Here is a 27,415-nt window from a genome sequence, read left to right on the forward strand (position 1 = left end):
ATGACCTTTGCTTTGGGGTCTTTAAATATAGTTTATATCTTAAAAAGCTCATGAAGTAGAGTTTTATGCATTTTGAATTTGTCATCAGATAATTTAAAGCAATACTATTTGTCATGTCTGTTTTCATTATTTCAAAATGATCTGAAGGACACTGAAAGGCCTATAATGGATTCTTTTAAAAAATGGTGGCAGTAGGAATTATCTTCAAAATAATCCTCAAGCACCTTTTTTTTCAAAAAATGAATCTGACATTTCAAACTAGGTAATTTTAGCTTTGTAAAGGCTGAATATATCAATTATGAATCAAACAACGATTAAAAATATTTTATTAAGAGTACAATGTACCTGCAGTGTACTTATATTTTCTATAAACAACCAAACCGATATTCCTTATGTTTCTTACATTTGTATACAGTAAAACTTACATCTCTTTATAGTGTTTAAATGTTTAAGTAATACAAACTTAACATTTTATGCAGGGAACAGCTGAAATATTTTCAAAAACAGTCTTCATTTTCCATTTTATAAAGCAGATCACATTACTCTTCAGTTTTATATCATACAAAACATTTTGTAAATACATGTACTTTGTATATGCTTTGTCAGTCTTCTATACAACACACTAGGCCACATTTCTCCATGTTTAACTGAAAAAACTGATTACATTCTGGATATGATTTACACAGTGCCAATCTGAATATACACATTTCCCACAAAACAGCTTCAAGAAGTAAAATGTTTGAGTCTGCTGTGTACTTAAAGAAGGAAAATCTATTTGAAATGTAGTCTGTTTAAATGGCATATAAAATATTAAGGCTTTTGCATCTTTATTTCATCATAGCAATATATTTCCCGTCTGTAAATTGAATGTGTGTGTATGTGTGCAGTGGTGGGATTCAAATAATTTAACAACCAGTTCTCTGCCCTAATGATTTTCTTCCAACAACCAGTTCCCCAAACTGCTCAGAAAGTTAATAACCAGTTCTCCCAAAGTGGTGTGAACTGGCTGAATCTCACCACTATATGTGTGTGTATTTACCATGAACTAATTCAATTTCTGGTGGGAGACAAAAATAGAGCATCCATTTCAGTAATATATATATATATACATTAAATTTTTTATATATATATATGTAATACCAGTAAATGCTATCAAAATCAGGAACTTTCTGACACAACTAATTTTAATGCCATTTTATAAATGTTTGTTGCTACAATCCAATGTATACTGGGAGTGCAGAATAAAAGTTTGTACCAATCTCCCTTGCGTTGAGGAGCTCTTGCACAATATTAAAGATATTTATGATAGTAGAAGGTTATTGGTATCAGTTCAATTAACATGATTCTTTTTTCCTGAATGATATTTTAATTGAAGAAATCTGAAATCAGAGTGTCAGTTTTATCTAAAGCTCAAATAAAATCTGCAACTTTTCAATTGGATTGGATTTTTTATAAAGTGGCAAAAATATGCAGGAATTAACAGAGAATAATTTAAGTATGTTTGAAAAGAAGTAGAATGTAACCATTGGCAATATACATTAATACAAATTCAGAAGATATTTTTTCTTATCCGCTTTTCAGTAAAGGTGCCTCAAAATATCACAACAATAGTAAAAAATAAACTACACCTTTTACAATAAGTAGATAATATAAGATACTATTAGGGAGCCAGCTTCCCAAGACATCCATTTATGATACTTCTTTCTGCAATATAACTGCTACCATTTTCTACCATTTTCCAGGTATTGTAGTTCCACACTCATACCAATGAACATAAGTATTATGTGTTCCAGCTCCTATTTTTCCAAAGTGGACAGGTTCCTGACGAACAGCTCTAAAATAACCTAGTTAAAAGAAGTTCAACATTTAGTAAACATTGAAAATGGGGGAAATGACACATATTAAGTAGCTGCATTTTTATTTTGAACATACGAACTCTTAAGTAAAATTTAATTACAGGTGTATATTACATATGGTCATTTTAGCACATATAGAATTGTTATGAAACCAACATTTTAAATGGCTTCCTGTACAGTGTAATTTTCAGGTTCATACACAATTATAGCAACATTATTTTACAGATCAGTATTACCTGGACAAGTCCTAAGGGTGCACTTTTTAATTTTATTTTCATCAAGACGCAAAATGTTAAGTAAATACAATAGATACATATCTGCATAGGTAGTGCTTGAGAGGCCAGAATTTAAGCCAAGAGCAATAAGTTGATTAGGAGATAATATTAAAATCAATACAAGACTGATTTTTGCTTAGTAATAACTGAAATAGTAATAGTAATGATTTGCTTATTAATAATGAAATTGAGATTGTGTATGTCAACATGAATGAAGACCTCTGTATAGTGGTGTGTTTCTAACCTAGTTTTATTCTTAATAGACCATTAAATTAATTTGGCCAAATGAAAATCATCAAGCAGACTGACTTAGCAAAATACAGTTTTATACATGCTTTCCTTCTAAGAGGACATTCTGCCAACGCAATGTTAATTTTATAATCTTTGGGATGGTCATTTCTGACATTGCTGAAATACTCATGCATATTATTTTCAGTTCCTATCCTATTTCGCAATTGGAGTAATCTGATAGAGCACCGTAAAGCTTTGTAGGAGAATCTGCCTTTGAAGTTCAGTAATTTAGGCTTCAGAACGACCTGCTGCCAAGGGTATCTGCCTGTTCCAAACAGGGAAGGTGCACTTATGGTGCCTTCATTGAAACAATGTTATTGTTCGGGATCCAGGAGACACAGCCTCTGTGGGCAGCCTCTGCCCTTTTGAACAATTTCCCCCCATCATACAGTTGGCACCAATTCTATAGGCCTTTAGGTAGGCAGTTAAGAGTAGGTTTTTTTCCCCTTTGGACTTCTGAGTCATGAACTGAGTCTCCAGTGAATAAATGAGAAGTTTTCGTTTCTGTTTGCCATTTTCTTTTTTAATACATTTTAATGAATTTGTATTAATTATAATTTTATTTTTTTAATGCTGCTGAAAGCCCTAGGATTTGAACTGGGTCTCCATATACATGTATAAACAAACATGGCTATGAAAGTGTACTTAGTTGTCAGGTATGTACTGTATCAAAGTTGACTCTTTTTCTACTTTCATCACAAAGATGACAACTCTGTATTACATTTAAAGGTGGGAAATATACAAGAGTCCATTTATTATCCTCGGTTTAAAACATACCATCTTTGGAAGGCAGTTGATCTGATGGAAGCATTTGCCCTGTCTTTCCATCTAAATATGAATCCACAAATTGACAATGATCTTCTCCATGTCCTCTCTGATCTCCTATATTATAAAATTTGCCTAGAAAATATTAGAAGCACTTTTAGAATATGATTACAATTCAATCAACTAAAGAACAAATAGGCTATGGGTTACAATGGTAATTGGCAGCAGAATTTCTATCAGTGGTAAGATAGCAAGAGCAAGAGCTGTTAGACTTTCATACCATGACCACATTGTTTAATGCAGGGGTGTCAAACTCAAGGCCTGGGGGCTGGATCTGGACCTTGGGCTACTTAGATCTGGGGCCATCCTTGAAACAGCAAAGGACTGGCCCACGGTGCCTCTGCCAGTGAAAACAGAGCTTGCAAGAGCTGCGGGGGGCCCTCCCGAGCTCTGTTTTTGGTGGCAGAGGGCTGCAAGAGGCAGTTACAGATGAAAACGGAGCTCAGGAGCCTGTTTTTGCTGGCAGTTTTCATGCCACCACAGGAGCCCCCAACATGAGTGACGTTGAGGTGGCCCTGCCCACCGTGGGCATGCCCACCCCAGCCCCCTGAGGTCAAACACAACCCTGATGAGGCCCTCAATAACACTCCTGGTTTAGCGCATGAATCCCAGCAGTCCCTGTTGCCATTGTTAGCCAAATTCCACCAGTCTTTAGCAAAGACCCTGATCTAAACTCTTCCCGGCATTTTTACACAAGTATAAACACTATGCTAAACTAGGGAAGATGATTAATTCATGGATATTTACTGCATACAAAGCAACATAGGTTCTGAGGCATTCAAATGCTTCTCTTCAGTTTGGAAAATTTCCGCCTCTCAGTTGACATTGATCTGTTATATGTTTATATAACTACACTGATCTAAAAAGAACATGTTAGACTTTTCCATAGCGCATTCCCACAAGAATCCTGGGTTGAGGGATAGAATAATATATGCTCAAAGTTACTCAATGGTTGCCAGCATTAAGAAGAGACGCATGATGTTTCATTGTGTTCTCCGTACTGTTTACCACGACGTTTCATGTTGCCTGCATACTGATGAAGCTACCTTGGTGATGGCTACAAACTTTTTGACGTCACACTTCATAAACATTCCTAGAATTATCAATCATGCTTACAAATATCTAGTGCAATTCTACAAAATTGCTTTGTCTGAAATCTAAGTCCAGGCATATTTCTGAATCTAGTGATACCCTGTGCTGGCCACATAAATAGCTACTCTACATGCTTACTTGTTAATAGTCAATTAAGAAAATTTTGATTTTATACCTTTAAGTGAATCACTGAGGTAAATTTTATATCGAAGGGAGTTACACAACTGAACACCCACAAACTTCTTGTACCAAGTCCTCTTGACATACTGTTTCCCCTTACATTCAGAATAGTCATCATCAGAATTAAAGCCGACTTCAGTCCAAATTGCATCTTTCCCCACTGCAAGAAAACAATAAATGAGATTTTGGTTATAATATATGCCCAAATATAGGTACATCTGACATAAACAGAATATTTAAGTAAAAAAGCAGTGTATAAGAATATTAGCATTATTCTATTTCCCCTTTCTTATCATAAGTGAAAATAAAACACACACTGTAGTAAATACAAAATATAAGTACAGAAACTAAATGCAAAAATAATAAATAACAAAGAAATTACTAAAATAGGAAAAAAGAAATACAAAGACAAAAGATTATTGAGAATTCTCATATTTCTTTATTTCTTTTTTATTTTATTTTTATTTATGCAATTGTTAATCATATGATTTTGTATATTTTTTAATTGCTAGCTGCCCTACACACTATTTTATGTCAAAAAGGCTGATTCCAAATTCAATGAATGAACAAATAAGCTAATCATATTGTCTAGCATCTAAGGGAGAAAAAAATTGAAGCTAGATAAATATATATCAGAATAATATTGCTTAATTTTCTCTTGATAGCACAGTATCAGCAATTTGTGGGTTCTATAATCTCCTAGGTTTGAAATGGATAGCTGACATTAGAACCATCATTTAAAAAGTACAACAAAGAATGTTCTTCCTGCGTCAATTTAGGAAGTTCAAACTGTCCCAGGAGCCGTTAATACAGTTCCACAGAAGAATTCTGAGTCGGTCATCTGTATTTCAATAACTATCTGGTTTGGTACAGCAACTAAACAGGAAGAATACAATCTCCAACGGATAGTTGTAGCTGCAGAAAAAACAGTTGCAACCAGCCTGCCTTCCATTGAATAACTGTATATTGTGTAAATTAGAAGGAGGGCTGAGAAAACATCTACAGACCCTCACATCCTGGACATAAATTATTTCAACTCCTCAGGACGCTACTATAAAGCATTGCATGCCAAAACATCTAGACAGAGGGGCAGTTTTTTTCTCTTGTGCTATCACTCTGCTGAACACCTAATCCTCATCATACTGTTTTATATCTAAGTATATTTACCCATGTGGTAGGGCTGTATTATTATTATTATTATTATTATTATTATTATTATTATTATTATTATTATTATTATTATTATTATTATTATTATTATTACTACTACTACTACTACTATTACTATTATTATCCTTCTCATCTTTCCTACTACCCCCTATTATTGATATCATATTATGTTTATTATTACTCTGTTACTTTGCATATACATTGAGAGCTTTTGCATCAGAGATGAATTTCTTGGGTGTCTAATCACACTTGACCAAATATAGTCGTCTTTTCCACTCTACTATTTTCTATTTTCTATTCATTTGGTTTCTCAAGAGAAACTATTCTCCAATAGCTGCCCACCCTATTTCCAAAAGGCACAGATTGTAAAAAAAAAAGTAGGCAAAATGCCTTTCTCTTCTAAACCCTTTCTGCCATATAACAGTATACTATGCAATCTCAAAAATGGTATCAATAAGGATGCTAATTGTAAAGAAAACTTACTTGAAATAGATTCTGTTACTCTTGGGTCAGCTGTAAAGAAAGAGGAGGAGGGAAGCAGACAGAAAGAGAAGTATAAGCACAAAGATCAGGGTTCAAGAAACAAACCAACCTTCTACCTAAAGTTTTATACATAAAGTAAAGGAATTATAAAACAAACTTTTTAAAAAGAAATATTTATATAATTAGCCTGAACTTTTAGAATTAGAAAGTTGTTTGACATTAGAAACAAATCTGTTTGAAAACAAATAGTTGAGTTTAAACTACTGAAAGGTCTGTTTAAAAGTATTTATCTAATACTTATTTATCCAAAATGAGATTAAAATGGTCATTATATAATAATGTAAATACTTTATGGAATTTTAAAACATTATATTTTATTTTTTTAAAGAAATTTTACATCATCCCAATATTGGTTTGTACTAATAAATGAAATGTTAATTGTTCATTCTGAATTCCAGTTTAAAGCAAGTATTATTGTGAAGTTTGTTCAAATGCTATTTTTTGATCTAAACAGAATTATAACTTTCTATTTTGTTTTCCTCTATAAAATTGTAAAGAATTAAAGGAGAGTTATATCTAATGGATGCAGTTGTTGAAATTCTTACCCGATTCAGTTCTAAATGGTTTTGACTCACTACTTGGACCTTCCCCAAGAGGGTTGCTAGCTATCACAACAAATTCATAGCTACGAAGAAAATAAATAAAACAAAGTGTATTTAAAATTTACAATGTGGTATGAAATAAATAGGAAACATGTAATTGGCATGTATAATTAAGGTAACATTAATATTTAAAACCTCAATATGGTTTGGCAATTTTTAAAAAATTAGCAACATACATTGTTTCAAACATATTTAAGAAAATGACAATACCCTGAGCACCATTTTATCTGGAGAACTGACAGACAAAAAACTGTTCAAACTGATAATTTTAAATACCCTTAAAACAATTTTAAAATATTTTTTATCCTGCTTTTATTATTTTTTATAAATGACTCAAGGTGGCAAATATATATAATATCTCTTCTTTCCTCCCTTTTCTCCACAACAACCTGTGAGTTGATGGGCTGAGAGTGACCGGTCCAAAGTAAAGCAATCAGATTTTCATTCCCAATTTCCCATCTAATTTTCAGGTTCAAGGTGAAATATACTATATCCTTAAACTTCTCAGTGAAATCCCAATTTAACAGGCTCAGACTGCCATGCTAGAGTCGTGATGGCACAGTCAGCAGGCTAATTCTGCTGACTGCCAGCAGTTCGATTCTCAATGGCTCAAGGTTGACTCAGCCTTCCATCCTTCCGACGTTGGTAAAATGAGGACCCAAAATTTTGGGGTCAATATGCTGACTCTGTAAACTGCTTAGAGAGGGCTGCAAAGCAATGTGAAGTGGTATAAAAATCTATGTGCTAGTACTACTGCTTTAGACACATTGCAGGTAGTCCTCAAGTTGTGTGGGCATTGAGATTGGGATTACCATAGCTAAATGATACAGTTGTAAAGTGTTATGTATATCATGTGACTGCATTGCATAGCAGCTGATATCCAGCAGTCCCAGTTGTTGTCGTAATTCCACAACCAAATAAGTTAATAGAAGAAGCAAGGATCTCACATGAAAGCGATGTGGGAAAAGGCAGGTATTGCAGGTGGGCACTAGGAACTGTGGGATTTGTCATGGCATGGGGACTTGAGATGGCACTCCTCAGTTGTGGCAGCTTTCAGAAGTCTTAGCCCACAACCACTGTCCTGAGACTTCTACTTCAGATCCAGAGCCAGCGAGACTTCCAAGTCTCAGAAGTATTGCCCAGCAGCAAAAACCAGCTACTCCCATGGGACAGCAAGCCCTGTGTTGCCTTAAATCCCATGCTGTCTAGTGCCTGTCCACATTGCTCCCTGGTGCCTGCCTGGTTTCTTGGGACTTCTGCCTTTTCCTAGGCCAGTGATGGTGAACCTTTTCGGCACCGAGTGCCAAAAATGAAACATGCACGTATGAAGACCAGCTGATTGGTGCACATGCGCACGGCGGAAATTCAAAGAGCAGCTGGTGATGGCACATGTGCCCACAGAGAGGGCTCTGCATGCCACCTCTGGCACACATGCCTTAGGTTCGCCATTATGGTCCTAGGCAAAGAACAAAAGTCAGCTGAAGTGGCAGCAGGGGAGAGCAACCATAAATGCTTGTCCAAATTTTTATCGCATGTCCTGAGGGTAGTTGATGGCCTGAAGTTTGACGACTGGTCATAAGTCAATTTCTTCAGCACCATTGTAACTTTGAATAGTTGCTTAACAAATGTATGCAAAGACCTAGCTCTCTGGAGAAGACCGTAATATAGTGAAAGTGAAAGAAAGAGAAGAAAAGGACAACTGGCAGCAAAAGCACTGCATACCATTACAGTGGCAACAGGTACACCTTGGAAAACCCGAAGGACCAAGTTAGACTTAAGTGTTCACGGAGAAAATCTATGTGGTCATGAGGAATTAACTCTAACTTCATAGTACTGTACATAATTGATTAAACAATCCTTGATCCTGCTCCATCTTGTGCTGCTGTGGTTTAGCTGTAAACTGGTTTAAGAAAAATCTGCTCTGAATGTGTGTGTGTGTGCGTGCGTGCGTACGTACGTGCATGCAAGTGTGTATAAAAATAAAGTGAAATATGGCATATATTTATATATTTATTTGTATCCTACCTTTATTATTTTTACATTTGCGTTTTACAAATATCTCAAGGCAGTGAATATATATTTTCTTCTTCCTATTTTCCTCACTACAACCCTGTGAGTTGGGTTGAGCTGAGAGAGATGACTGGCCCAAGGTCACCCAGTTGTCATCCATGGCTAAGGTGAAACTAGAATTCATGGTCTCCTGGATTCTAGCCTGGTAGATAGTGTATAATTAGCTTTCAAATAAAATCCTTTTTTATTTCCCCATTTTTACATAGTTATTACAATTGTTCGACAGGTGAATGCCCTGGATTCAAAATCTGCTAGGTTTCAAAGCTGGGACATTCTGCACATCAAACCTCATAAGGAGCATGCAGCTGAGAAAGGCTACATGCTACATCTGTCACAGAGGTACTTGAGGAACAGCTGGGAAAATGAGATGGAAGTTGTTCCTGCCTCTGTATGAGAGCCAAAGTGCAGGAGTTTGGCTAGAACCAAGTGTGGTGCAGCAAATAAACCCACATCAACACAAAATGGAAAACATTACTTTTAATATGAAGCAGAAATGGTTGCAGGTTGTGTTTGTTGGAGATACAGATCAGCAGAAGACGATGTTCATTCTTTCCAGAAATTATTGGTGGCTTATATTCATGACAAGGCAATCTGATAGTGCAGATATGGCCAACCCCATTCAACAGAATAGGCACTGAGCTCTGAATGTCAAAAACCTACACATGTCAATGGCTTCCAAAAATCTTTCTAAATAATATTAATAATGAATAACATTTGAATATTGGCCGTGATGAGACAGACCAAGTAGGCAGACTATTATAATGGGTCTCTTTTCGTGTCCAATATGAGTAATTAGGTATCGATGGATATCAGTGGGAGACCAACAATACCAATCAGTATGATATGTTGGTAACTGATGTTGACTCACTTTTCTTCTATTGCTCAGGAAGGGCAGCTAAAAAGGGCACCCTCCTTTACTTGGACCAATTCTCTTTGTAGTGGCTGATAGGTTCTCTTTTTCCTCTTAGAAGGCTCTGTTGATAGAACCTTTCTTCGGAAAGGCCATCTTGAGAATATCTCTGTTGAAATAATGGAGTAACCTAAACAATGTGGAGAAATCTTAACCAATGGTTCCAGGTAGTGAATTATTATGCTTGCTGCTAGGCCTGGAATCCATGGTATCATAATATGTCAACAATAATAATTCCCTATATTATCTGAATGCAAGTATGCCTGAACATTCAGCCATATTGTCCAGCATGGATTATTCTGCAAAGGGTTCATTTCAACAAAGACTCAAGAATGTTTATGTATATGTTGGATTGCAGCCAAAGTATAATACTAGTCATGGGTAATTGGTAGTGCATGACATTTATTGTGAATCCAACTATTATTTTAAATTGGCCAACCATATCTTAGTTTTTGTGAAGATTTTAGATATTATTTGTTAATTGCATCACATTCCCAGATGAAAGAAACTGATGAAAGACTAAGTCATCCCAAGCATGAAAATCCACAACATGTAATATTGTTTTTGAATGTTTGTCAAGATAAATCTGGCTAATTCTAACAGTATTTAATAATTGGAAGAAAACTGAATGAATTATTCAGCAAAATATTTTGTATTTTCTAGTTCTTTTTCCTAGTTAAGTCTTAAGATTTACTTTTTTCCTTACTTTGCAGCACTGGAAAAATATTTCTGGTAGATTTCCAAGTTTTAAAGCCAAAATATTCCTCACCCAAAGGGGGAAAAAGCCAAACAGAGCAGTGATACAGATTGATTATTGGTTTCTGTTGCCATGAGAGAATGGAACACCTGCATCAGGACAGTGTCTTTAACAAGCTTATGGAATTTTCCAGCAAACCAGATGTCTAAAAACCAAAACCAAACTAAAAACCCCACCCCAAACCGCAAATCGAACAGCAATAAACTGCTAGAGTTTTAAAGAAATACCATACAAAATGGGTATCCCATAAACTTTAACATTTAAAGTTCCCCTCACACATATGTGCTTGTCGTTCCTGACTCTAGGGGGTGGTGCTCATCTCCATGTCAAACCCGAAGAGCCAGCACTGTCCAAAGATGTCTCCATGGTCATGTGGCCGGCATGACTAAATGCCAAAGGCTCAAGGAACACTGTTACCTTCCCCACAAAGGGGGTTTCTATTTTTTCTACTTGCATTTTTTACGTGCTTTTGAACTGCTAGGTTGGCAGAAGCTGGGACAAGTAAAGGGAGCTCACTCCGTTATATTGCTCTAGGGATGGATATGCAACACTTAATTACAATGCCTATTGACAACTGACATCCAGGAAACTATGGACATAGGGGAAAAAACATTTGGTGATCTTAGAAACCCAAAGTCAGAACTTTTGAAGTTATGTTTTACAGCACCCAGTTTTACAGTTAATAATATTCTATCAGTGTTTTAGCTGTCCAGTATAAGAAAATAAATGTCCTTAATTATCATTAGTATCAATGTAGATATATAATTACTCTTACTATGCATATCTCCAAATTACTCTATATCTTTTTGCATTTATCTCTAAAGAACCTGCCACTTATCTGAAGAAGAAGGGATATTTCAACAGGCAACTAAAGAAAGAAGATTAGGTTTGGCGTCTCTCAAATGCTTCTTTTTTAGTTGCCTTCCATTGTATTGTATTGAGTTTTTGTTATATGATGTAAGCCAGGGATGTCAAACTCAAGGCCCGGAGCTCAGATCTGATCCATGGGGTGCTTAGATTTGGCCCAAGGGGCTGCTCTGGAAACAGCGAAGGACTGGCCTGCAGTGCCTCTGCCAGCAAAAACAGAGCTTGGGAGTGCCCCGCCCCCCTGCCCGAGGTCAAACAACCCTGATGCAGCCCTCAATAAAATCGAGTTTGACACTCCTGATGTAAGATTAGTGCAACAGGAATTAAATTCAGATACTGCCACAATCATTATCAGTTCATTCAGACTTATTATAATAAAACCCCTTTTAATAACATCACCTTGTATTAGGTTTCAGATTTTCCACTGTAGAATGGGTTTGATTTGTGGTTATAATGGATGTATCTTTTCCAACTGTGCCTCCATTTTCTGTTGATACAACTTTATATTCTGAAAATAAGAAGATCATGTTCAATTACTTACATCATTTCAGTTTTGTAAAAGTTCTTTATCTGGTGTCTATCTTGTTCCTTCACGCTCCCACTGTAAACAAAATATAGTTCAAAGTAGATTTATTTAAAAAATTAGAATGTTTTATCAGTGAGTTCAATAAAAAAATCCCTTTAGCTGTATAGTTAATATAAATTAATTCTGAAATAATATATCAAAACATTATTTCCAAATAACCTTATTTAATGTCACATAATTTTTAAAAATTGATATGGTAGAAATAAATACAGAATTAAGTGATCAAAACAGACTGCCTCAACTTATTTAGCCTATTACATTGGTTTAATTATAATCAAAATGAACACAATTCATAATATCTTCACACAGGGCTTTTGGGGAGGAATGGTGGACTGAAGATGTCTCCATGAAAGTGAAACCAAGAACTGCAGGGAAGAACAACAACCAGTTATTAGAGTGGCTCTTCAGAACGTCTCAGGATAAGAGGAGACAGGAGATCATCCATGTTAGATACTTGCTCTAACTACAGTGGTTTCCACCAAGGTCCTCTGTTTCAGTGGGAACAGAGGTTTAATCCTATTGGTCGAAGGGTCTGACAGCTTCCTATAAAAGGGCTGCTGTCAGACTCAACCTTCGCTGGATTGTTCTCATTTGTTGTACTTAATAAAGAGCTGTTGTTACTGTTAAGCCTGTGTGTGCCTATCCATTACCCAATCTAACACTGGCGACGAAGGTGGGATTGGAAGGCAACTAGGCGAACCAAAGAGCCTAGCAATCTAGCAAGTACATCCAGCCCGGAGCTCAGCGGGACTTCGAGCAGCCATTTTTGAGCTGCAAACTCAAAACACCCTCTGAACACAAAATGGCCATGCACGCCCCACCGACTCTGTATGACCCAGTCACCGAGCACTGGGACTCGTACATGCTACGATTTGACTGCTTCCTCGAGGCAAACGACCTCATGGGCCTTTATGAAGGCCACAAAAAGAACATGTTCCTTGGGTACTGTGGCCGGGAACTGTTCAAGACAGCGAAAGACCTCTCTGAGCCGACACTGCTACAATCAGTCACCTGGTCCGCAGATGCTAAGGACCCACTATGCGCCCAAGCCATCCAAGCACGTTCGCTGGCATGAATTTAACATCAGAAACCAGAGGGAGGGCAAGTCAATTAACGAGTACGTTGCGGCGCTCCGCAAGGCCGCAGCATACTGCAAATTCCGAGACCTGTGTTGGGAGTATACTTCTAGTGTTGGATAGGCAACATATATCTATATACAATAATAAATGGTCGTTGTTACTTTAAATGGGTGGAAGTACTTATCAGCTGTAATTAACTTTACAATAAGAGGGAGTCAGGAGAGCTCACTCACTCTCTCTCTGCTTGTCCTATGCTTGATGACTGGAACGTGAACTGTGACTCAACATTCTTTCTCTCTAGCTGCACATTCTGCTGCGCTACTTTCTGTCTCCCAATGGAGATACCCCTAACACTGGTTATGGGTCCAGTGTACCCAGTGTATCCAGAGTGCCAGCTGCAGCGTTAAGAGAGTTGAGTTGCTACACGTTATAGTTTTGCAAATATCTGGTTAGTCAGATATACCTGGGACAATGGCACAAGGCCAAATTCCGAATTTATCATTGGTCACCCGGCTGGATGGCACTAACTACGTATCCTGGTCCGCAAAATGTAGTGTGCTATTGTGTAGTGAAGGACTATGGGACGTAGTACAGACCCCACTGGATATCACTGCCTGGGATGCAAATGATGATGATGATGCAAAGAAGATTGCAGAGTTCCAGAGGAGGAATGAATGGGCGTTATGCATTATTGGTCTCACACTGGCTGACCAACAACTGAGTCATATCCGAGGTGAAAATTCTGCTGCTAAATGTTGGGACAATTTAAAGAAACTATATGTTCGAGACTCTGTGGGTGCCCATATTAATATTACAAGAAAACTCTTTAGAACACGACTCACCAAGGGTGGTAACATGCCAGCACATCTGAACTACATGAAACAGATGTTTCAAGAGCTACATGAGAAAGAGTTAATTTTTTCAGAGCAGCACCAAGTTTATATTATTCTCTCATCACTTGATGAAAGCTACGACGATTTTGTAATGGCTTTTGAAGCCAGGGGTTGGGAACAATGCTGTCCCAGGCCCCTCAGGCATTGGGGGAGGTGGTTGACCAGATGGAGAGCTGCCTGCCCTCACAGACACAGATGATGATCAGATGCAGACAAGCAGTGGTGCTGATAGGCACAGCTGCCTCCCCCACTTGATCCAGGGGCATGGAGAGCAGAGTGGAGGCAAGCTCAAAGGAGGTCTGCGAGGCTACTCGGGAGAAAGTCACCCTGCCCAGGGGTGAGTTGCTGCCAGTTTTACTTTTGGTTCGCAACCCCCGCGCACCAGACACATGCTACGTGAGTGTGCTGCGCAGAACAATTTACAGTGAACTGTGAATGTGCAGTCATTAAAAATCAAAATGGTGGCAGCCCAGCAGCAGTGATGGAACCGGTTTGGGAGCTTGACAGGCCTGGCTCACTGCCGGTTCTGCGACCCAGCCATGAATTCCATACCGGGTCGGCTGAACTGGGCCGAACAGGGAACAACCCATCTCTCACCCTGCCCCCAAGAAACACCTGGTGTGGGTTGACTTAAGGAGAAGCCAGGTGGGATTTATTTTTGTCAGGAACAATTGCTTGTTTGGTTTACACTTCACAGCTTAACTCATGCTTATGCCTTGCTTTTGCCTTGTGGACTGCCTTTGGCCTTGTTAGCTTGCCTTACCCTGTGGACTGGCCTTGCCCATCCTACCTTGACTCTGGGCCTTGCCCTGTGAACTTGCACCTTCTCTTTGGACTTTCTTTGTTGTTTACTGGCTTTTATTTGGGGAAGTGAAGGTGGCTGGCTTCTAGGTAGTGTAGTGGAGCTGTACCAGTGTTTGTTGTGACATTTAATCAGAGGAATAAAGGACTCTATCGATGCCTGCCTCTGCTTAGGTGACCTGGATCATAACAACATCTAAAGATCATTGTTAATTAATTAGGGTATAAATTTAGAATAAAGTTAGAATAGAAATCAGAGATCTAGAAAAATTAAGGAATTTAATAAAAGAGGCCAAGGACTGCTAAAAGTCCCCAACTTTTCAAAACAGCTTGGAAGAAGTGTGTATGTTTACACAGTACCTGGACAAGACAAACATCTAGCTAACCTGTTACAGTTTCATTTTCTGGTGGCTTCCAACCCAGTATCACAAAAGATGAACATCCCTCAACAGTCACCACAGTGAGGTTTGTGGGAGGTTTTTGGGGGGGACTAGTAGCTATGTCTCTATTGTCCTCCTTATCAGATGAAAAGTGTTGCACAGTCTCTGTGATGGAACAAGGCTCATCATCTTTTTTTTTAAGGTATTTCACATGGTCACCTGAAAAGACAAGATCAACATTTGCACTAAGCACAAAAGAGATGATAAAGCAAAAATATATTATTTTAGATGGCAATATATTACTCTAGTACTTTTTTACAGAGAGAAATGCTTTCCACAAAATATTTTCATTATACGCTTCTTAATCAGGGAGGATTAGAATCCTTTCTGCCCTCTGATGTCAACATAGAAAAGAACACAATATTTTTATGTTTGATATTTGAAAGTATCCTATCACTTCAAACATTTGTTGCCTAAAGTATAAAACAGAAACGTCAGATCCCTGAAATATGCTTACTTTCCAAACTGGTTAAAATTAAAATTAGAGCACCTACTGTATGTCAAATATCCTATTCTTTTTACATATGAAAATATGATTTGGGCACCAGTTTTATGAGATCTTGGTTCAATCAGAATGTTCCCTGAAATAAAGAATATCTGCAAACTACAAAGTGTTAGCAATGGTTGCTGGATGTATTAGGTGAGACAGCTAAGATGCCCAGCCTCAATTGCTCCCATTCTGTTTATGTTGAACAGATAGAAACTAATCTAAATCCTGCTAATATTTTAACAATACAGTTTAGTATCATTTTAATATTTAGTAGTAACATTTTAATTTAAAAAAATTAAAATGATTTTATTGGATATAAGTAAGTAACACTGCTAAAGAAAATTGTCATCAAATATTGCAAAATAGTTTTAGAAATGAAAATTAATAATTCTCCTGTAGTATATTAATGTTTGTAGCGTTAGCTTTAAGGGTATAATATGCAATGTAAGATTAAAACAATAATACAGTATATAGATCACAATTGGATCTACAAAAAGTAGTTTATCCTGCAACAACAAGAAGACCTGAAATCTGTGAATGGTATGTTGTTTAAAGAGCAATGTAATATGTAATGTGAAATATTTCTATTGTTTCTATTAACCCAAATTTGAAAATTTCTTGGGTCCAGCCAATATCTTCAGTTAAGCCAGAAATAAATCTGGTCAGGACTAAAACAAGATATTAATGGAATCACTGAGATTTGGGGTTACTTTTGAAATGGCACATACTACTAATATGAAGAATCAGGAGTTTAGATATGGAATGCAACATGTGGTTGTAGGGAGTGTATATGTCCAGTAAGTATGTAGGGGTTATTTAGCTATTTTTAAGATCCAGCAATGTACACCTAGACGTGCACACACTTTTATATGCCTGGCCTCTTTAGTAAGAAACTAGCATAGAGTCAAACTGGCACGAGCACACAGTAGCAGCAGCTTAAATGATAAGTGGATATATATCCTGTGACTTAGTCTCCAAACCTCAAACAGTTCTCACTCAGTAAGTGATAATGACTATTCAGAATGTCTCAGAGTTTACTGAATGAAGTTGGAAGTTCAAATGCATACACTGGCAGTTCTACAGTGGGCCTTCACATACTCTACTTACCAGCTGCTATTCTGGTAATTGAAATGAGAAGGGACAAAATAAATAGTTTTATTAAAAAAAGAATTTATTTTTAGAAAATAGAAAATAAAAAAGAGCATATATTGCTTAATAGTTTTTTTTTCTTATGAGATAATTTTAAACATACCTGTATACCTTGGTGTGCCTGCAATATCAGTCTCGGTTGTAGGGATAGAACTGAACATTGGACTACCTAAGCACAGAACAATAGCACAACGTTAATGAAAGCCCTGATGTTCTACCTTGTAAAAACATTTTCTCTTAAAAAACTCTCCTTTAGTCATACCTCAGTTTTAAAACCTCCCCTTAGACCATGCTTGGAATCATGTTCACATTTTCTTAGGAAATGTGGCATTGTTAAAAAAAAGTTTCTTTGAATTGTTAAAACTTTGATGATCTTAATCCAAGAAATCAAATTAGTAAATTAATTAGTAACTTCATGATGTGATAACTCTTTACAATTTTCAAAAAAAGAGGGGTTTTGTTTTTTCTGATTTTTTTCCTAGAAAATTATTTCAACAATCTAATTGTTTGGTTGCCTCTGTAGAAAGGGCAACATTTAAAAATGCTGAAAGTAAACTAATATAATCCTTTATTTTAAATCATGCTATTTACCTTAATAGCTAGAGAAATATATAAACAAATATTCTGCTAGAAGAAAAGAATGTCAAGTAAAATTAATGTAAATTAAGTTATATGTCATATATTATATCAATCAATATAAGAGTCTGAAGTCACTATTTCAATACAGGTCCTTTTGAAATAAGTGAGAATTAGCATGGAATTTTGTAACATGCTTCAAGAACTGATTGAAGCAATACGAGATACCATTGAAAAATGAAGCATTCAAATTCTTTTAGCGTGAGTATGTTAAAACTATTTTAGGTTTATGAAATTGAATCACATTTAATACCTATTTTCATAGTTTGAAAAAAAACATTTAATGTTCTTCAAAATACCCTAATGTTTTAGTCAACCTACCTACTTTGATAAATGTGGGTACTTTACCGTTGCCCTCTAATGTCATTTATGAAAATGCACTAATGCAATGTAGCTGCTAAGTGGCCCACCAAGCCCTTGCACATAACAGCACTTGACAGTGAAAAATGACAATTCTCCTACATTCTACTTCCTCTTTCTTTCTTTAGTTACTTATTAAAATTTCAACAAAATCATATTTATCTTGGATGTCATGTTTGCATATCCCAGGACATTACACAATATGCTGACTCTAAACCGCTTAGAGAGGGCTGTAAAGCACTGTGAAGTGTTATATAAGTCTAAGTTCTATTGCTATTTCTATTTCGCGACCAACTGCAAATGGTTGTAACTGCAATATTAAATTTGTCCCAGTTCCCAACTTTCCTACAGTCAACTTGTTAGGACTCCTCTTATGGCTACTCCTAAGGCTTGCAGAGGTAAGGTATGATATGCAATAGAGTAATATAAGAAAAATGTACATTTCTTATTTGGAGCGGTATTGTAACTATTGGAATTGCTATTAATTTATGTGTTTAGCTACAAGTCTGAGATTAATAAAAACATGAAGAAAATTTGGAAATGTAATATTCCATTCTTACTGTAATCTGGAGAAGCTGCTGCTGTAGGTAGCTTTTTAGGTGAATTTGTTTTCACAAGGGAACTTGGCCAAGTGGGTTTTGCTATAGAAGTTGTGAGAAATGAAGATGCTCGTGGAATCAAGACATTTCCTATTTGGAAAATAAAAAGAGAATTTAAATCAATTTATACAGGTTTGATTGTAAAATAAACATGTCATAATGGTAAAAGACATTAATTAATCAAGGGGATTAATTAAAATGTCCTCTTTGAGTAATTTTACACAAAGAGAAGCAGATAGGAATTTCATCCAAATCTAAATTCTTGAATATAAGTGGGTTAATGTGTATAAATGTATTTATTAAGGGGTTTCTATTACTCCATATCTATACAGTTTGTAGTTTATTTTCTATTTATTAGCATATGGCATAGTATGTAATTAAAAGGCTAAACAAGCTTAATTCAGATGATCTATACAAAATATATTTATTCCCATTGTAAAAAAACTCTGAAAAATTGGCCAAAATTCACTTTACAATGTACAACTCTGTATTGATCTTGTTTGCCTACATTACTTGACTGAAACATTCTTTCTTATGGTGCATTTGAATCTGCATTCTCATGTACCCATTTTGAAGGATTTAGTAATATGTAAATATTTCTGTAAAATTTCTCACTGCGTTCCTGTCCTGTTCTTAGGAGGATGACATACCTGAACGGCCAGGTTTACCAGTCACATTGTTGGGTGGTAAAGGTCTTCTTCGTATTGGTGTAGGTCTGGCAGGAGCTAAAGGAGGTCGTGGAGAACCAGGTAGTGTAGCTATTGTATAATGTTACAAGACACCACTGTTAATGGAGGAGCCACACATCATGTAATCAGAAAGAGAAAAATAGCTACACTTCTTAGCACATTTCTAAAGCATGAGCATCAGTGATAAAAGAAGTATGGTTTGAGATGAACTGAGATACAACTGAAGATGAACAATCTATATCTGGTTAGTCAGATGTTTCAGATCTTCCTATGTACATAAATATTTGTATTTGTTATTTTTTAAAATCCAGTAGAACTATGTTGTAATATTTAATTAATAAATATTATAATTGTTTTGTTTAAATGGATATTGTAACTGCAGTAGTATTTATATTAACATAAACTTTCTCTTTAATAATTTTTATTTAATTTCTCATTAATAAGGATATAAAGCCATTGTTTCCATGTATTCCTTCCAACTTTAATACTAGAGTGAATTCAATTTCCAAAAATCAGTCAGTCAGTCAATTATCTTTCTCTGTCTCTCTCTCTCTCTCTATCTATCATCTATCTATCTATCATCTATCTATCATCTATCCATCTATCATCCATTCTTCCCTCTATCACAACTAAATCAGCAGCTTTATTTTCTATGAAGCCAAAAGCAAGACACTGCTATCTCATTCTTTTCACTCATGGCAAGATTCAGCAAGATTCTGCTTGGAAGACAAAGTTTGAATACAGCCAAATTTCTTGATTATTCTCTCTATTCTATTATTATTGTTAGACATTATATGCAATATAATGAATCTGATAAGAATGAAACTGGATGCAGATCAGGGAATATAATATACAATGCACAGTGAACACATTTTACCTGGATCTGGTTTTTTTCTTGCAACTGTGGAATCCACTGATATACTGGACTTAGTACTAGAGCTTGGAGGGAGCGGCTTTGTAACATCTTCATTTGTTAATTTCCCATCTTAGAATTAAAAATAAAGATAAAAGTATTATCAGCTAGTAGCCACGACAGCTATGTGTTATCTCACTAAACAGGCAAATTGTTGAGAAAGTGAGTATTAGTCTACTTGTATCTTAAAGGTTGGATTCTTATAAGGCCAATATGACAATAGAAAGCTGCACTGTACTGGCCTTTGACCTGATTCCTCATGGGTTCTCTTATGCATAACACCATACCTTTTTGTACTCCTCCTCTGTTTCTGATTTATTTGAATCTTCCTGTGCTTTTAATTTGAGGCTCATAAAGGGGGTAGTCAAGCCACTTAAAGACAAAGTTTAACTCAAGGGCCAAATGTTCTGATTCAGTTCTCAGTAAAAGCAAGCTAAACGAAGATCATGTGCCTCCTGACCTTCTGACTAATCCCCATATTAAATAGCAATCTGTATATATAGCAGAGCCCACTTAAAGACTGTGAAAGGAATAGTGGGAGAAATGCTACATAACTTTAAAGGTAATTTTTGGAGAACAGAGATTTACTTATCTCACTTAGTTTAGCGATCAGTTATAATGTATTCCAATCAATTACAAGAATTTCAGAAACAAAATACAAAAAAGGAACAATAATGTTAAATATTTTAAAACTCACAAAATCAGTAGAAACATAATCAAAGTAAATCCTATTCATAAACATATAATTTTACTGTAATTGAATATGCATCATTTCCAATAATTGTAACATACAGTGCCATCAAAACCGACAGAAAACAGCTGCAACCTTCTTTGTAATCATGAAACACTGGTCTAAGAATAGGATGAGGATTCTTTCCACCCTTCTTGTTTTGGAGGAGTTACTAGTCCATGCAAAGATCATAGTAAAAGAGGCAACACAATAACATATTGGCCTGCTCAGTCTCACTGATCTCATGAGAACAGAGGCATTCAGCTTTGAAGATATTATCATACTTCCTTTCAAAAGAGCTAAGTGAACCAAGCTTAAAAAAGCTCTTCCATGCAGCACATATGTAAGATTGTATCTTGTAGGAGGAAGACCATATCTGTTTCCACATGAAGGAACATGTGTGTTTTAGGCTCTCAGGATCATAGACCAGGGGTGCGATTCAGCTGGTTCGAACCTGTTCGAGCGAACTGGATGTTAATTTTAATCTAGTTTGCGAAACCAGTAGTTGCAAGGACTGTCTGACCCCACCACCCTGCCCCTCTCAGGAGTGTCCACGTAACCTGTTTTAGATGCCAGGTAAGTGCAGGGCCTGTCCAGAGGCTCTGCGAGGGCGAAAAACGGGCTTACCAGAAGTACTGGAAGTTCAGAAAAGGGCCCATTTATGGCCTTCAGAGGTCATCTGGAGCCCAGGGTAGGCCATTTTTGCCCTCCTGGAAACTCGAGGAAAGCCTCCGGAGTCTGGGGAGGACAAAAACACCATCCCTGCCATGGTGCAGGAAGCCGACTAGGCCATGCCCCCATGGCCACACCCACCCAGCAACTGAACCAGTTGCTAACATTTTTCAATCCCACCCCTGACATAGAGGGAACATTTTTCACCAAGTGGAAATTTGTATGCATACCGGTATATATATTTATAGTCTTACAACATCTGTCCTAGTTTAGCATTGTATGGCATAAGTGGCAGTGTAAAAAATAGAGATCTTCTAATACATATACACTTTCCAAAATTGTTTATATAATCCTTTAAAAGCTGGCTTTGGTGCCAAGCCAAGTTTGAGGTTTGTTATTTTTTTTAATAGCCCTTTAATTTGTTTTGTTGATTTTGTTGTTTATTAGGGCAGATTGGTTAGGATTGTCTGATTTAATGCTTTTAGCTGTTTATAGGGGTGCTTTTTTCTAGTTTTGTATGCTGCTCATAATCCATTTGATGGCCAATATAAATCTATATATATAAAAGCCAAATACCACTAACTCCTCACGAACCATAAAACCTACAAACTTGAAATTTGGCACATATGTTCCTCTTGGCTTCTAAGTGCTCACTAAGAAAGGATTTTTGTAATGGCCATCAGATCATTAGTATTTCTTATACAGTAATTAACATGCTCTGATGCTAAGGAATTCTACTTTTCTTCCCTACCTGAAAAAAACCCTGTTCCAACTGCCAGTTGCCTCACATTCCGTTACCTCAGTTCAAACTGACAGACGTTCCACTCCTTCACTCAGGAGTGATCTGGGGCTCCTTACAGTACTAAACGTCGGTACCTCATCAAAATGTCTACTACATCTTCCACCTATGGAACTGCTCCGGACTCAAGACGGTGGGAGCAATATTCCCTTATGTGTTTCAATCACTGACCACCACTGAGCCAACGGATTCAGGAGAATCAAATTTCTCCTGCATAGCCCGATCACATAGTTTCATCGCAAAGCACAGGTATCCAGCTTGTAAGTTAAAGTGCCTAGGAAGCTTTTCTTAAAACATAAACATTCTGAGTGTTGCAACCTACATTTTTTCAATTTGTGTGTATCTATTCCAAACATTCTTCAGTTTTGTATTTGCTTATATTTCTTGGGGCAACCCCAACTCAACAGTTTTGCAAGACAGCCCACAGGATGTTTTAAAATTCCAAATACCAGTAAAAACAAAAGGAAATGTTTTGTCTGACAATTGAAAAATGATCTAAAATGGAAAATCTTACACAGACAAGCTTTCGTTGCCATAGATACATCACCAACTGGCATCTTTCGGCCATTCTCAGAACCTGAAGTCCCTGGCAGAGTCTACTATTGGTGCTGCCTCAAACTTCCTTTAGTTTTTTTTTTCTGAGCAGTTGTATTTAGTCATGGATATTTGGAACATTTAAATGTCCAACCAAATCGTCTACTGCTTTTGAAGTGTGGACATTAAAGCCAGGTAATAATTAGGTTGCTTTGACAGATGGGAACTCATGCCCAAAGATACTTTACCCAAGTTCCCATTAACTTGGAATTGACTCTGTTCATTAGTCAAGAATGTATTTCTTAACAAGAACAAATGTCAGACTAAACGCCAGAAAGGTAAATTTCTTAAGTAATAGCTACATCACCTAAAAGAAAGGGTCTGGCTATTCTTCTAAGCATATATTTTTATAGAAAATGTGATAATATAATTGAATTGTCCACAATGGTAGGCAAGAGAGCACAGAAATAGAGTTCATTAAATAATACACAATCCAATGTTTTATTTTTATTTAATTTATTTATTTATATTTGCATTTTAATATAATTTAGGATGCTATACATGAATACTATACAATTTTATCTTTTTGATCAATAAACATAAACTAGGTATGATATTATGCTAGTTTTCTTTTAAGGCTTGAAAAAGAGATGAAATATCAAATTATAGGTTGTTGTTTTTTTAAATTAGTGAACAGTCTGCAAATAATGCGGTGAAAAGAAAGATTAGTCCTTAAATATATTCTTGCATTATAAGGAAATAATTGAGGGTCTTTCACTTTTTTACCCAAACTAGTGTGTGTGTGTGTGTGTGTGTGTGTGTGTGTATGTGTGTGTGTACATATTTTCAAGTCGCTGATTCCTGGAAACTGCTTGGAAAAGTCTGTACAATTTTCTTGACAGGCTTTGGAAATGATTTTCAATTGCTTCCTTTTTAGAGTTGAAAGAGAATGGAAGGGACTAAAACTCAGACTTAGTTTCTTAGGCCTTAACCACTACACCAAACTGTCTCTTTTATGTTAAATATATAAAACATAAATTATGAACTGTTCTGTACAAAGGCACAATATTTGTTGCCTCTTTATTTAATATAACATTTATTTTGATTTAAGGATTAGTAAGGAAGTATCAAAATCTACTATGAAACAGAAATAGTTTTATATTTCAGAGCCTATATACTTTGAGTTTCTTTCAATCCAAACTTTTAAAATCCAAATTTGTCTTACTTAACTCAATTTATTTGACAAATATTTTCAATAAGTAAGCAAATTGTTTATATTCTCTCTGTAGTCTCTGGTGGCGTTTCACTTTTCAGGCTGCAATTAAAGTGTCAGAACCACTACATTTTTTTCTTGCCCTCCATCCCAAAATGTATATGGAAGTAATTATGGTACATCCAAAAGTTAGGACCTGTTTATACTTGAATAATCACAGTTAGAATCTGTCAGGGATAAGGGTTAATTGTGGTTCAAATTATATCTCTTTCTTTATTTGCAGCTATTGCTACTTTCTTAATGTAAAATAAGCATTAACAGAGCATTAAATACATGTCTACTCAATGGTTTTATTTCCTGACATTTGGTTGTAGAACTAAAACTAATTATTTCACAATTATATTATTGTTTTCTATTTATCTGTCTACAAGGTATACCATTAAACATATCTGCAACAAAGTAAAGGTGCCGCTACTAAACATTTCAACAATATGAGGAATAATATTTAACTGTTACCTCTTGGTTTTTTACTCCAGGAGGGTCTTCCTGGTGTTCTAGTTTTAGGAGGGGCTGGTGTTGTTCTGTGGACAACTGAAAAAAGGAATGTCAAAGTTATTAGGAACTGACTGGAGACAAGGATATATTTATTTTCACTATAGTTATTAAAATTCCAGTTTTCCTCATTCCAGTTCACTGGTTTTAACTACTCCACCAAATTAGCTCTCCAAAAGTTGCATTTTAGCTAGCTCCAGTTAATAAAAGAGGAAAGGTAAGCATACTGAGGTACAACTTAATTTTGTAATCTGCAACAGCAAAACACTGACTGGTATGTAATGTTTTGACAGAAAGCAGCTATGGTGATGCAGAGGACAATACGCAATTTAGAGAGGCTTTTGGGGGAAAACGGTATGCAGTATTATATACTAAAGCAAATTGGAGTAGATGACCTATAACCGTGATGGCGAACCTATGGCATGGGTGCCACAAGTGGCACGCGTAGCCATTTGTCAGGGCATGCGAGGCGCTGCCCTGTTAGCTGGCCAGCCCGCATGCGCGCGCTGGCCAGCTGAGTTCACCTTTTTAAAAGCTATTTTTCGCCTTCCCCAGGCTCCAGAGGCTTTATAGGAGCCTGGGGAGGGCGAAAACAGCCTCCACCGCCCCCCCGGAGACTTCAGGGACCGTCCCTGAAGCCTTTGGAACGCTTAAAACCACCCTCCGAGCAAACCGGAAGTGACTTCCGGGTTGCTCGGAGGGTGGTTTTAAGCGTTCCAAAGGCTTCAGGGACCATCCGAGGCCTCCCTGATGCCTTCGGAGCGCTTAAAACGACCCTCCGAGCAACCCGGAAGTCACTTCCGGTTTGCTCGTAGGGTGGTTTTAAGCGCTCCGAAGGCTTCAGGGAAGCCTCTGGACAGTCCCTGAAGCCTCCAGAGGGCCTCCGGGGGGTCGGGGGAGGCTCTTTTCGCCCTCCCCAGGCTCCTATAAAACCCCTGGAGCCTGGGGAGGGCAAAAAAAATGTAAAAATGGGTGGGGGTCGTGCGTTTTGCGCGCATGCGCACTGGGGGATCGCGCGTTGCATTATGTGTGCAGCACGCCCGCACTCGACCCCCCTGCGCTCCCCCCACTTGTGGCACGCGAGCCAAAAAAGGTTCGCCATCACTGACCTATAAGGTTCCTTCCAACTCTGTTGTTCTAATGCTATTCTAAACAGGGGCAAGATACTGAATATTTTCGAAGAGACTGAAAGAAAGAAAACAAGCAGGACATTACATATGTGATTGAAGCTGGAGGTAGCACCAAGGACCACACAGTTCAACCTTAGGTTACAAATATTCTCTTCTATTAATCTAAAGCAGGGGTGGGGAACTGTGGCTCTTTTGCGACTTGTGGACTTCAACTCCCAGAATTCCTGAGGCAGCTATGTTGGTTCTGGAATTCTGGGAGTTGAAGTCCACAAGTCGCAAAAGAGCCACAGTTCCCCACCCCTGATCTAAAGTATGGTTCAGTATTTCAAGGACCAGACAGAGTTTTGCTTTTAATAATCCAAGGTAATAAACTCATCAGCTAAATTATGGTTTTGTATTGATTTTAGTAGAGTGGGTTTCCTATTTTGAGGGCTATACCTTTTCTCAAACGTGGAGTTTTGGTGACTGTCATTTTGTTGTTCAGGTTAGATGAAGCTAAAACAAAATAATTAAACATGTTAAGTGTACCCTGTGTTGTTTTTAAATAGAATATTATGACTTTCAAAACAGACAGTGCTAAACCATCAAAGCAATCTTACGTGTTCTAGGAAGATTAATTTTTTGACATCAGGAAATGTAGAATTAATAAGATTTCTGATTCAGAAATCTGTTTGACATAGTATTCTGTATAGTCATCTAAGTTTCCACCTACGTTTCCACCTAAGTTTCTATAATTAGGTGGAGAATTTATGTTGTACATTTACACATGCGCACATATGTGCACACACCACACACATACACACTGATTCATACGTCTGCATGAAATTTAAGTGAATTAAATGCTCATTCCAGTTAACTTCGAAGTATAGACAAATAAATCATTCAAAATATCTTGGAACAATTAGAAACATGATTGTGAAGCTGAATTGATTCTGGGTATGCTGCAATTAAAATACAGGGAACAAAAGCAAAGTCACAGACACAGTTAGGTAGTTTTGTGGACCAGATTTGGAAATTGAATAACAAGCAATATTATTGTAAGAAAAAGCATCCTAATATGTTGCCATCTACTTATTGTATTAATATTCACAACTGAATGTATTCCTTGCATCTTTTTATTCTGTTCAAAGAACAGTTTATGGTGATATTGGAAAATTCTCTGGAGATCATTCTTAATTTTCTTTTAGTACCAAAGAAGATTTGAGAAAGATTAACTCAAATGTTTGTGTTTTAATAAGACTTGTCTTGTCTATACTTCATTCATATCCATTTACCATAGTTTTCATCATGAACTTTGTTATCACCACATGACACTGCTTTGACCAAGTCCCCAATAGTATTCTTTTTAAAGATTTGTATGCTTTACATTGCCAATGTTGTTTTGGCTCTGTAGTTTTGGCTACATTTTTAGTAGTTTGAACAGCTAAAACCCAAAAGCAAACAAACCAAAATATATCAATAACTAACTGTTAATCCCAAATATTGTCAAAATCTTATCTTTCAGACTGCAAAATAAATAAAGATGTGAGGGCTAAATAGCCCTCTCCATCTCTGCTAATAATAAACCAAACCAAAGCTAAAAGGACAGATTACATTCAGATATTCCTTATGGGAATTCTTTTTGCAAATAAAAAGGAATTAAAGTTCCTGCTGCTAGCCCAAAAATTCCCAAGCTTTGGTAGGTGCAATTGTTTGATTATTTGATCTCTGAT

General features: G+C 36.6%; 1 protein-coding gene across 2 annotated transcripts in view; it reads right to left on the minus strand.

Moving 5' to 3' along the window:
• Positions 1–309: 309 nt before the first annotated feature.
• ABI3BP (ABI family member 3 binding protein) overlaps positions 310–27,415 on the minus strand; it is a 139,210-nt gene continuing 112,104 nt past the window's right edge. For both annotated transcript variants that reach the window (XM_081953296.1, XM_081953295.1), the window contains 13 exons: positions 26,142–26,198; positions 24,538–24,612; positions 20,038–20,145; positions 19,122–19,229; positions 18,433–18,561; positions 16,980–17,045; positions 15,184–15,396; positions 11,838–11,946; positions 6,778–6,857; positions 6,173–6,202; positions 4,515–4,679; positions 3,200–3,322; positions 310–1,844 (listed from right to left, as the gene is read on the minus strand). In XM_081953296.1, coding sequence (XP_081809422.1) covers positions 1,729–1,844; positions 3,200–3,322; positions 4,515–4,679; positions 6,173–6,202; positions 6,778–6,857; positions 11,838–11,946; positions 15,184–15,396; positions 16,980–17,045; positions 18,433–18,561; positions 19,122–19,229; positions 20,038–20,145; positions 24,538–24,612; positions 26,142–26,198 — 1,379 coding nt within the window. In that variant the 3' untranslated portion in view covers positions 310–1,728. The remainder of the gene's footprint in view (positions 1,845–3,199; positions 3,323–4,514; positions 4,680–6,172; positions 6,203–6,777; positions 6,858–11,837; positions 11,947–15,183; positions 15,397–16,979; positions 17,046–18,432; positions 18,562–19,121; positions 19,230–20,037; positions 20,146–24,537; positions 24,613–26,141; positions 26,199–27,415) is intronic.

The sequence above is a fragment of the Natrix helvetica genome (genome assembly GCF_964273705.1).
Source record: "Natrix helvetica genome assembly, chromosome: 4".
Taxonomy (NCBI): Eukaryota; Metazoa; Chordata; class Lepidosauria; order Squamata; family Natricidae; genus Natrix; species Natrix helvetica.